The following is a 12357-nucleotide window of genomic DNA, read 5'->3' on the forward strand; positions in this document are numbered from 1 at the left end:
CTGTAAAACACCCCGTCAATACTTGCCTACTCATACACATTTCGCTGTACAGACGTTCATACCCATAGCATAATAAAATATGTCGGCTAATTCGCGTCTGCAGGATACAAGGTCGAGTATGGTGAGTTCCCGATCCCAGACAGCAACGTCAGCCGGCGAGGATACCAGGAGCGAACTCCCCTACAGGAACTACTATTCAGCGAGTGAACTTCCTACGGGGGGAGGCGGGGGTACGAACAGCGGCCCGGCCTCCCTTTCGATGTCCGTTGACATCCACAACCTGGTCTCGTCCTCCTCGGCACCCGTCGCAGCGCCATGTCCCCCCAGCCCGGATCCCGAGGGACCGCCGAACGTCGCCCTTGGAGCGAGTAAAAGCGACCCCGAGGAGGAAGAGGAGAGCTACGAGGGCTTCGGATACGGAGACGGCGACTCGCCCGGAAGCTCGGCACCCTCGCCGACGAGGTCCAACCCCCCACGGTAAAAGATCTCTCGAGTCTTCCTATCTTCACTGCACTTACTCTCCCTTCCGAGTCCCTCAGCGTATGACCTTTGCCGTCTTGCCATTTGCGTCTGCTAAACGTGGCGGCTTGTTGTCGGTGTGCGGTTTTCTTTTCTTTCCTAGCGCGGTGTCTGTTTTCATTACCTGGTAGCGGAAAGGTGCAGTGTGTAAATACCTGCTGGGCGAAAACTTACACCGGAAACGGAAGCCCTGGGACCCGGTTTCTGATAACTGTTTGACTTGGGTTTGATTGTTTATACGACGCACTCTTGTTACTATTGATGCATGGATAATCAAGCTGAGGAATTATGTTCGAGGAGCTCGATTGTGAGTGAGAGGATGAAAAAAGGCCAGCTGCGTTGGATTTCTGATGGACCCAGTGCATCTGTTAGAAAAAACTAGACGAGTATATGAAGCACTTCCAAACACTCGGGAGCAGCCTCTTTATCCTTATACGTACCTGGCTTTTATATTTGTTTGGGTATGGTGCAAGACTGTGGGAACAGCTCAGTGCTGAGTAATTTTTAAACACATACTATTAGGCGAAAATTGTACAAGTTAGTAAATTAGAAAAAATTATTTGAATGGTTAATTGGATCATACGTTGAAAACTTTTTGAACTTGAAGAAAAGCAAGGTTTTCGTGCAATGTAAAGAAACTTGTTATCCTCTGGTGATGTTGCGAAGTCTTCGGTCGTAGGTGCACTAGAAAATAACAAAATGATCAGCTTTCAACTTAGGGACCTAATTCTAAACTGAAATTGGATAAAGATTGAAAAGTTAGTGATCTAGATCAAAGGAATATTTCGAAACTATCTTAACAAATCCTTGTAAGATTGCGCAGTCATCTCTGTATCACCTTTGTATATCCTGCAAATATCGCGTGATTGAGGTGGAAAATGTTCAGTCGTAAAAGTTAGAAAAACAATTTCTCCAGGCAAACTAGAAACATCGGGATTCTGTACAATGTTAAGATCTTTCAAGACTAGTAAGACTAGGAATCGATGGTAAATTTATCAGCTGCGAACCTGGAAATCCACTTCCTTGATTAAAATGAGGGTCAAGTCGAATATTTCGAGTCACTAGAAAGCGATGGATGGATAGATGCAGAAGGATGCTGGAAGGATTGGAATTTTAAAAGATAAGGGACTCTTTCGATGCTCGACAAGAGACGACGCGATGAGGTAAAGACTAATCTTTCGTTGCAATGCGGCCAACGTTTCAAAAGTCAAGGGCCTGCTGCGTTACTAATTCAAGTTTATCTTCTCAAAAGCGAGCGTGGGAACAGGGGTACAATATTCAGATCATGATCAACCGCATCTTTTTGGGCAATCGGAAGTCTGTGGATATTCTGCGTGTCCGCTTTCAGAGACAAAGTTACGAGCTGTAAGTCTTTCCAAAAATTTAATCCGTCCTTGGCGTATAAGGAGAGAGAAAAGGTCTATAACTGTAAGTTGCAGGTACGAGTAACAGTCGATAGAATGCATATAGCGGACTTTTCGATTGGCTCGAATTCGTCAACTGTATCGTGAAACTAAGTGGTGTAACAATTATGACGATGGTCTAGTGCCGTGCAGACATCCGTTTGCTGCTCGGCCTTGTGCATGAAACTGTATCCATTGTAGATATGATGTAGTTATTTACACCACTATAGCATAGGTATAGCATAGCATAGGCTGCTACACATATGGGCATGGAGCGAGAACGCATGCTTTGGTACGCAAAGATCGTAGTTGACTACCAGCAGGTGGCCTTGACGGACCAAACGGTCCCGACGTGTGCCAAGTGCAAAACAAGTACACGGTGACCACCTTATCGCACTTGCAACAGAGCACAGCGTGAGAAATGCTGAAGTTGGAGTTAATTGCTTAATTGCGCGTGATCCGATAGTGGCATTCCGTGACAACTCGATCTGCCGCTATCTTCAATTTCTTCTTGCAATTATAATAATTATGTTTTGGAACACCTGCAAGCGAGAATATCTACGTGAATGTTTGCCATTTTTTCCTAAAACTTTTTCTTCGTATTATAGTTCTAATACCTTTTAAATGTTGGTTTATTTTCCTTAGCATCAAGCGTCTGTACACTTCGGTTACTGCACATAATTTTTTTTCGCGAAACTCAGTTCAATTGTGATTTTTATACACTTACAGGACGTTGTCAGACCTCTTGAAATTTGTAAAACAAATATTATTTTCGTGATGTTGTTATTATTTTTGTTTTTTGAACAAGACTCGAAGTTAGAAATTTCAAATTGAGAAAATGTAATACCAAAAATCTTTGTGCGAGGTAATTGGAATATTTACAATTATATTTTTCCTTGTATAATTATGCAACTTATTAATCCAATTAGTTGAACTATAGCAAAAAATTTCACGTACTTGATATACTCTATACAACGTCCCGTTGATCGGAAAAAGAAATCGGAGATGAAGAGGGTCAGCGCCGGTAACATTTACTGGAATGCTAGATTATAGTAAGCTTCATCGGCATGCTTACGAATTAGATGTATAAGTATATATTTAAAGTACAGGTATACACGCTTACGTTAGACAACGAGGGGGAAACGGCAGTCATGCAAGACGGGAAACAGGTGCTGCGAAAATTCCATGCGCAAATCAATTTCACACCGTTCCGTTCGTTCCCCGCGTACAATATACTGATATATTTTTTCCAGTCTTGATACTGGTTAGTCCATGCCGAACACGATTACTTGCAACAACTTCTGGATCACGCAATGCGCAAGTCACCGAATGTCAAGTTTACACGTCAAGTCAAGTTGCACCGGCGTTATCTAATATTTTCACTTCAACCAAGTATCGAGATGAATCCATGGTGATGATAGTATTTAGACTTCAAAGTTTTCGAAGCAGACGATTTTCTCCGGCCTAATTTAGATGGCTACGACAAATTTAACTGATTTTGAACGAGGCTGAGGTTAGTAACGCTGATGTAAAGAAACGTTTTTAAAAAATCATCACTTTGGAATCTGAGAATGGTTTCGAACGAGTTGGTTTCTCAAAGTATGAGCCCGTTATGCTCCGTTACGGTTTAACCAATTTCGAACAATCCTTGAGTTGCAAAAAAATATTTTTCCTAAACATAAATCGTTACGCTAACGTTATTAACTTCAAACTTGAAATTGCTGATGATTCGAATCAATTCAAATCTGTGTATCGGAGTATCGTAATCTCGTTTTACGGCGAACAGGTCCATGCGCATAACCTGAGGAGATAAACTTCCACAGGTCACAATTTATTTCTACGACAATGAAGGGTGAACAGAACCCAGGCGTGCCGTAGGTTTAGAGCCAAGGATTACTAGGTGCATTTTATCATTCCCAAAAGAGTGGATCATGACGAATGAAATTCTGCAGGGCTGTGAAAGCTCGAACTCTTCTCTTCTAAAGTAAACTGTGGCGTCCACGAAAATTGTACTTAAGGTTTACACTCGGATTTAAACTGCGTACAAGCTGTTCTCTACTATGCAGCATGTACACATATTTTCTTACGTGACGCTTGGGTACACAAATATACATTCTCTAGCCTTCGGATGCAGCCTCTGCTTAACTCAACGGCCACCCCATGACGCGTAACGTGTCGACTTTATTTATCGAAGACGGTTCGAGGGCTGAAAACCATTCCTCAAATGTATTGCATCTGTAAAAATTCGTTATTAACAGAGAACAATAGGTAAACAAGGACAATTTTTGCACTTGAAGGCATACCTTGATCAGTAGGCACACGTTATAAGAAAGTGAATTTGAACGACGGTCAAGGTGCAGTTTCCGGTGGTAAAACCAGTCGTCGTTTGAATACACATTTTGTAACGACCATTTCGAGGGCTCGGGAAATCAAGCCCAGTCATTATGGTAATTTCTCATGCAGACGTAAAGAATTTACCGCGCCTTGCGATGATTAACAAGCATGCTATCTCGGAATACACAATCCTCTAGTTGACTGAAAAAAATCGCATTTATATACACGTTTGACCTTAAAACCAGTCGGAAAGGAAGGACTTGTTAGACCCGCAAATTCGTGGCTCGGAAGGACATTTTGGTACAGGTACACCTCGGTAAGATAAAAGCCGTTTGCATTGGAGTATGTGTTCCTAACTACTTATACCAAGAGCGTCCTGTTTGTAAATTCGACTATTTGAAAGCCTCGGTTGGGGAGGAGAAAAACACAAAGGAAGCCAAGAGCCAAGAAACTCGCGTCCCGTCTGAAATTAATTCACAATGCCATGTCGAGATAAGGCTCCGGGCTCTAGCTAAGCTCTGTACTCCTTATATCTTACAGCTATACTTTTATATACTCAGGAATTATTTGACGGGTATTCACCGGCGTCGCGTAGCTTTGCCAGCGGTAATTTCATCCCACCAACAGTAAAAGAAGCTTACGATAAAGAAGGATCTAAAGAAACGTGGAAAGTACTTGCTAGCTAAAACTGGCGCCAGAGGCACTTACCGCAACCATGGATCATTATTTTACGAGGGATAAACTTACCTAGATGATGCAAGATGTTTTCTATTCCTCTTTTTCATGTACCAAGCAGAGACGGAAGAAGTCCTCCATGCAGCATCGGCAGACATTCTTGGCTCAGAACATCGTTGAGACGAACTCCACCTAGGTAAGCCGCATTATCGATTATGACGCTTCTTCCACCACCGATAAGTTATTACATACTCGAATTTGTACTCATTACGCGTCACTCTACAATATTCGATACTCTGATCTCACCTAATAGTTGCGATCAATGTACAGAAAACGATAATCGAAATCGTAGATTACAAGCAATATTAATACGATATTTAAAAAATTGACACAAATCCAGCAGTTCGTTTTTCTAATGACATGTGTCGCAGATTGATTTGATATTGCGGTAGTTTGTTAGAATGAATAAGTCTCCGAGTTGAATTTCTGTTAAACTTCATTAGTATGAAAACATTTTACAGAATTGCCACGGTTGCGAAATGGAAAATTAACCACAGAAGCTTGTTGTTTTCGTATGAAAGCAAAAAACGAAACCAAATTAAGGAAAAGAAATAAAGCTTATTCCGTATTCATAATAACAGTTTTCCACAATATCACAGTCGTAGTTGTAGATTCTGCGTTCTGTACATTGATCATAAGTTAAAATATCTGTTAAACTTCATACATACTTACATCTACACATGCGACACGTAGATAAACATATATGTAAATTGAGAGATAAAGCTTAAGGTAAGGCTTGTGATTGATTTACAGCCATATGGAAGAAGGTTTACCGAACAGGCGCTGGGGTTCCTTCAGACAGTAAGGAAACAATCTACATCTAAATAACCCTTAGCATTTTTCCGATTGCAGTTCGCTATGTAATCTCTGATCTATCTTTCTCTACCTTCTATTGCATCCTAGTGTTAAAGTTTAACCTTCGTACGTGTGATGGGAAACTAATGAAATTGCGATACATTATACTTGTGGAATTTTATGCACTCGGGAAGTTGAAGTCTTTACTGATTCGGTACACATTGATCAAGTTCCTTTAATTGTCTCTCCTAACAAACTCGTTCTATGTATGCGTATAGAGAATATAACAAATTTATATGTTACATATCCTCATCTTCTTTGATTTTTCATGCTATATTTGCATTCGTACAATTCTGATTTTCTTCAGTGCGGTAGGATATTCTCACAGTTGATCGAAGCCTAGCCTAATGCATGGATTTATGTACCCACTTGTTCAGGTATATTAACCTATAAAGTATGAGTCATCGAGAGACTAGATTTCTCCCGCCAGGAACGGTGTGGCTTACCTGGTACTATAGAGCTAATATAATCCGCTAGAATAGTGATTGATCATGGCTTATCCTCATCGACGTATAAAAAGACAAAGAATTCACGTCTGCCGTTTGTTTCATTATTGATACTCTTTGTATAGGTATGTAGTTGTGTGCATTCCATTGATACATATTTATCGTATCGAAGTATGACCGAGTAATAGTTACGTTGCAATAGGCGTAATTTATTATCTGCTCGGTGTATACTGTGCAAAAACGTTGAATCATGATGAGACTAAACTTACGTAATGCTTCGACTGCATGTAAAACTGTTTATTCCTAGTCGTGAAAATTTAAACTCAATAAGAGCTCGCGTTAAATAGTTTCAAGTAGTTGCTCACAAACGGTGAGGAAAGTTCGGTTCGATAGAATTTAGGTCCATCATTTCCAGTATGTATGTATACATCGTACTAAATTAATATTTGAGAACATGTATCGCAAAGTTCGCATTAACAAGTTTTTTGCATGCGTATATAATTTACTCAGCTGGACATAGGTAACGTGTATACCTGAGTATAATGTGTATGTAGTAATATTACACGCAAAGCCTGGAACGGTGAGAGGCATCTTCTGTAATGTAAATAAAAGTTATTGCAATGGTTGAAACACGCGCTTCGTGTTATCTTAACGGAAAGGGGGGGTAAATATGAAAAACATCGCACAAATCACGTTATGAGTCGCATGCACTAAATTTTTGATTCAATACGGTTTAAAAATCACATGTGCATGAAAAGTGGGGCTTTGCTAGGCAGTTTAGCGGGAGGAAAGTAACCAATTTCACCTCAGAGTCGTAAACATAGTTTCGCGCATACATGTACGTGAAGTCAGCATATCAATTGTCAGCAAATCAACAATAAAACGGAGTTCTATTCGCATAAAAAAATACCTGAAGATATCATATCATGGTTTTACGGAGCGCAATACATTATAATCGCTATGGAAGTTGGCAGATCATTTTTTCGATTTACTTTTTTCGGGCGATTTCGCCAGAACTATTACTAAAATGTATCAGGAACTATAGAACTCGATTGCGTGCGAAGAGAACTCCGTTGTATTTTTCATTTGCTGTAAATTGATCTGCTACGGGAGGTTGGCGGATCATTTTTTCGATTCATTATTTTTTACTCAAATCGACAGAACTATTACTAAAATTTATCAGGAACTATAGAACTCGGCCGCATGCGAAGACAACTTCGTTTTATTGTTGATTTGCTGACAATTGATATGCTGACTTCACGTTCGGCGCGCATGCGCAGTTCACAATTGCTTCACTTTCGCCCCTAGGGAGAAAACATTGACCACTACCAGGCAAAGCCCCACCACTTTTCGTTCACTTGTTGTAAAAACTCGTATGACTCGGGCCAAAAGTTGACGATCGCAACTCGCGTGATTCTTTCGTCCCTTGGCACACAATATACTATTGAACTATCGATCAAATAATTACAGTTTAATTATATTTTTTATTCTCTATCAGTTATTCGCACACACTTCCATTTTGGTTCTCATAATTTCGACCGTACGTTTATAACATCAACATGCATATGATTGCCTCTGTTATAGACTCATCATAAATTTAGCCACGATATAACACTGTTAATTAAAGTCGCTTATAATTTAAAGAACAAATTGACGGTGATGGAACTGAAATGACAGTGTTTATGCAGATTTACAGGTGTAGGGATACCGCGGTTATTTATTAAGTTTATTTTGACGGGAAATTGAAAATTGGTCAACTATTCTAAGCTTAAGCCTGATTGGCCTGTTAACGTTTTCTGTATAACCACCTTTGCGGCAAGCCTGTGTAACATACTCCAGTATATAACATCTCTCCATATCTTTTTTTGTCTCATGTTTTTCACTTCATTCTTCCATTCTTGTTTTACAGCTCTGGGAACAAGCGGCTCAGCTCCAACGCGTTAGCAAGGTGAGAACTAGATGGAAATAAGTAATTACTTAAAATCATACAGTACTTATAGAGTGAAGTGAACTTGTGTGGTGTACTTATTTTATTGTTAGTAACTTTGTTTTTTCCAACGATCTTGTCACGTAAGGACGTTTATAAATCCGTAATTAGTGAAAATTCTGTGAGCTTGTTTCGACAATAATAACCTTTGCGCAAGAGTGGCTTATGCCGCTTAGGTAGGAAAGGGTTAAAAAAATTCATGTAAAAAATTGAATGAAGCTGTTCTGAGTTTCGGGAAAACAAAGGCTGAAATAGAGTGCCCGTTTTTCCCGCGTAAAAATAAAACTGTCTACAATAAACGCTTGGGAACAACAGCTTCTCTGTTATATTTACAGTTTTATGCCCAATGAACCAGGGTCTGCAGAAGATTTGAAAACACACATCTGTGTTTATCTGCGGACAAATCGCGGGATTGAAAATATTTTCTTATCGTTTCCTCGTCGCCGCCTGATGCCGTCGTAACCCGTCTATTGACCCACTGACAACGATCGGCTCAACTAGGTGTATACATAGTTTATTATTTATGTCATATTGATTTACCTGCGCGCAATGTGCCGGCCAGCAGCCGCTAGCTTGGTCAACGCTCTACTTGCGCCGTCCGCTGACGCTCGGCAGCCAGTCTAGTTTTCTTGCTTTCTACAATTCGGTATATTATGACTATAAATGGGGATAACTATGCACACTATACGCTCAACGGAGAGAGCAAATACGCATAAAAAATTGAATCTCAATCACTGAACTGATGCATTTTGAGTCCGTCGTTGGAACAGTTAGATTCATATAAAAAGCATAAAGTTTCGTTAGTAAAAGTTTTTCTCCATGCCTAAGAAAAGTTGGCAATAAAAATCTACTTAATCCTCAATTTAAAACGGGGACTTGTATCGATTTCCAACGATCGCGCATATTCGCCGTCGCGTCGCTTGATTCCACTTTTTTTTTAAATGTGTATACTGAAAGTCAGCAAAATTCTACATTGCCGACCGTGGATAGCTACCCTCCAATTGCTTCTATCTGCTTTACCGTTGGCGCCATCTGTTGTTAGTCTGTACGAAACTCGCGCGGCTCATGCAACGAAGTTTGCGCTTACTTGGTAACTCGCCCGTTCTTTCCGTTGGTAACTGAAAATAATATCTCTCGAAATATTGGTATGACAGAACTCTGTTTCGATACCATTCGGTGATGCCAGTACTAGAGATTCTGGGTGTTTAAAATTTACAGGGTTCCGTACGCACAGGGAAAACCTGGAAAACCGGAAAAACTTGGGGAATTTCGAAAATGAGACTGGAATTTTAAATCTGTCGAAGAAATAAACTTGTTCTGATACAAAGTACTTTCGATCTTGAGAAAAAAAAAATGCACTTAGAATTTCGGTTCATCGCATGCATGCATATATTCTATGTTCATTACTTAATACCAAACCTTCTTTTGTTTTTTTCTTTCTTGAGGAAAATCGCAGGCTATTGTTTGTAAATTAATGATCAAATAGCAAAATATTTGCTAGATAATATTGAAGGAACATATTAGTATTAATGCGTCAAAAATTATCCTTATTCAGTGGCATATTTCTTGAAAGATTACTGGAAAAATTGTATTATCAAGCTCGCATACATTGAAATCTCGGGGAATTTCAGGTTCCAAAAGCTTACAATTTCTGAATTGACAATGATTTTTTGTTTGCTTTAATCATCATTGCTTTCTAAAATCAATGTAATATATAATTATTTCATACGATTTCAGTGCTCTGTCAATAAGTAATTGTATATTTCATTTCCCTGCAATTACAGCTTATAAAATAATAGAGTATAAGAGTGAAATGCAGGATCAAAAAAAAATTATAAATGGCAACAACGAATTCTTGGAATATGAAGTGTGGGTGTTTATAATAGCTATTTTATGAACTATTAAAACGATAACGTTGAACGTTAATAAAGAAAAAATTTGGAAATTTCACGACTAGAAATTGTTTTAGTAATAATTTATATTTTATTCGTTCAATTTCGAGGCAAAAAGAGAGTTGACATATTTAGAAAATTACAAATTTATACAGACCTGCAGGGAAGAGGCAATTCAATGTAGCAAACGAAGCTTTGATCGATTTAGGAAAATTTTACAATTTTTACTGATCGTACTGTAGCACTGGCTTATGCTAAACTACAGCCCGACACACGAATAGGTAAATTTAAATTCATCAGCAGAACTGTTCTAATTATTATAACCGCACGTAATTATCGGCCAGTATTCATCTGTCGTAACAGCTTGAGTTTCATTTATCCTGAGAACCATTACAGGGGTTGCCATATTTAACGAACGGGAATTATCCAAATGACTGAATTAGCTACGATTAGTCTTCACAAAATGATCCGAGCTCTGTACATCCATTCGAAATTTTAATACCCAAGATTCGTCGAGCGTCTCTGGTTCTATTTTCGTCAACAACCCCAGATATGGTTTATTAGCATTGAAACAGATTCTATTTGCATCGAGCCGTGTCAGGCCGGCTGAAGCGCCAACAACTGTGGTTCACTGATCACAGTTTCGCAATTATCTGCGAAGATCTGCTTCTCCTTCTTTTTACTTCCGTATTTGCTTAGTATACTGACGAGACTTTCCGCCTTGCAGTCAACTCTATCGAAGCAGCAGTTTCAACAGTTCTGGGAGAGGATCAACTTGCGACACGGCAGACGAAATATACAGCGACGTGTCCCTAGAAGATGACGTCTTAGGTCTCAGCCATAAGGTGAGTGGTCATCGATCTTTTATGCTTGACAATCGGTCGTCATTTCAATTTCACGCCGCAGGGAACGGAGTTGGAAATTTGCTTGCTTGCGCGGTTTCGAATATATTTAAAATTGATGCCGCTTATCAATATTTTATTCGTCATTCTCATCGTGCAAAGTAACAGTATAAAATTACGATTGAATTTTACTTCCTGTACTATACGCTAAAGTCGATTTGATTACTTCGACTTATCAAGCGTCGTTGCCCCAATCCGAAAGTATCGTACAAAAGCCCATCGATATACATGGTAATCATAAACTATCTATTGCGACCCGAAGTAAGCCAAACACGATTTTTTTTTTATTGCGAATTCACCATACATCGCGATTAAATATGGCCTGAGAATTGATTTCCTAATTCGAATAAATGTGGTTTCATTTAATTATGCAAGTTATTGTTCTGGCCAGTTTATTGTTGAGTCAAATAATGTTTCTTTGTAAAATAATGTTTTTTTGTACAATTCAATTTGACAAATATTTTCTCTATGTGTGGTATTCAAGAATTGATGTGGTTGCAGATTTGCAATATGAAAAGACAGAAGTATGTTTGAAATAATATAATATTTCAATATTGAAGTAGCTTATCGATATTTTCTGTTGAATTATTTTCGTAGATTAATCGCAATCAAATCTGAATTCGGTTTTTATGTTGATTTATTCATCTACTGGAAAAATGATTCATTGAAAAGTTAGAATTGTGTATTTATTATTTTGAATTTGAATTTATTAATCTTTGTAAGTATGGTCGAATTAAAATTCTCAGGGTCCTTTCTGTTTCTCTTCCGAATGATGATTCAAATTGTTGAAAATAAAATATTTAGTATGAATAAATTAAAGTAATAGCAGAAATACGGTTATTCAATCTGTCCGGACAGAACATAAATTTCTTGATACGAAAAACCGCGTTTCTGGATAATAATAAATACGGAATACAAACAACGAATTTCACTTGGGAAAATTGTAAAATATTATAATTGCCGGGCATTGCCCGATGAGAAATCGACTTTTTAACGTCTGCTGATCAATCGAGAGTATAAAATGTAAATGCAACCCACTTTAAAAGTAGATTACACATTACACTTGGAGTTCCATACGTTCTGACCTTCTAGCGCTTGCCGATGCTTCGGAAACTGAAGATTCTCGTTAGGAGCGAGGGAATGTCAACGGCAGAAATCGATCAGGACGACTTTTACTCGAGTCACACGATCGACTCGCGACTGCCGCCACAGCTTTCCACTTGGAGATATTCGCTGTCGGATCCCTTACATATATGTGTCGAACGTTTTAATTGGCATTTCTAA

General features: G+C 38.9%; 1 protein-coding gene across 4 annotated transcripts in view; it reads left to right on the forward strand.

The window, feature by feature from the left end:
- LOC124307347 (rab11 family-interacting protein 4) overlaps positions 1–12357 on the forward strand; it is a 73806-nt gene that overhangs the window by 29063 nt on the left and 32386 nt on the right. For 2 of the 4 annotated variants that reach the window (XM_046768921.1, XM_046768923.1), the window contains exons 2-6: positions 104–477; positions 5053–5127; positions 5745–5792; positions 8202–8240; positions 10899–11016. In XM_046768921.1, coding sequence (XP_046624877.1) covers positions 119–477; positions 5053–5127; positions 5745–5792; positions 8202–8240; positions 10899–11016 — 639 coding nt within the window. In that variant the 5' untranslated portion in view covers positions 104–118. The remainder of the gene's footprint in view (positions 1–103; positions 478–5052; positions 5128–5744; positions 5793–8201; positions 8241–10898; positions 11017–12357) is intronic. The other 2 variants (XM_046768922.1, XM_046768924.1) reach the window with 2 other exon arrangements.

Source organism: Neodiprion virginianus, chromosome 6 (genome assembly GCF_021901495.1).
Source record: "Neodiprion virginianus isolate iyNeoVirg1 chromosome 6, iyNeoVirg1.1, whole genome shotgun sequence".
NCBI lineage: Eukaryota > Metazoa > Arthropoda > Insecta > Hymenoptera > Diprionidae > Neodiprion > Neodiprion virginianus.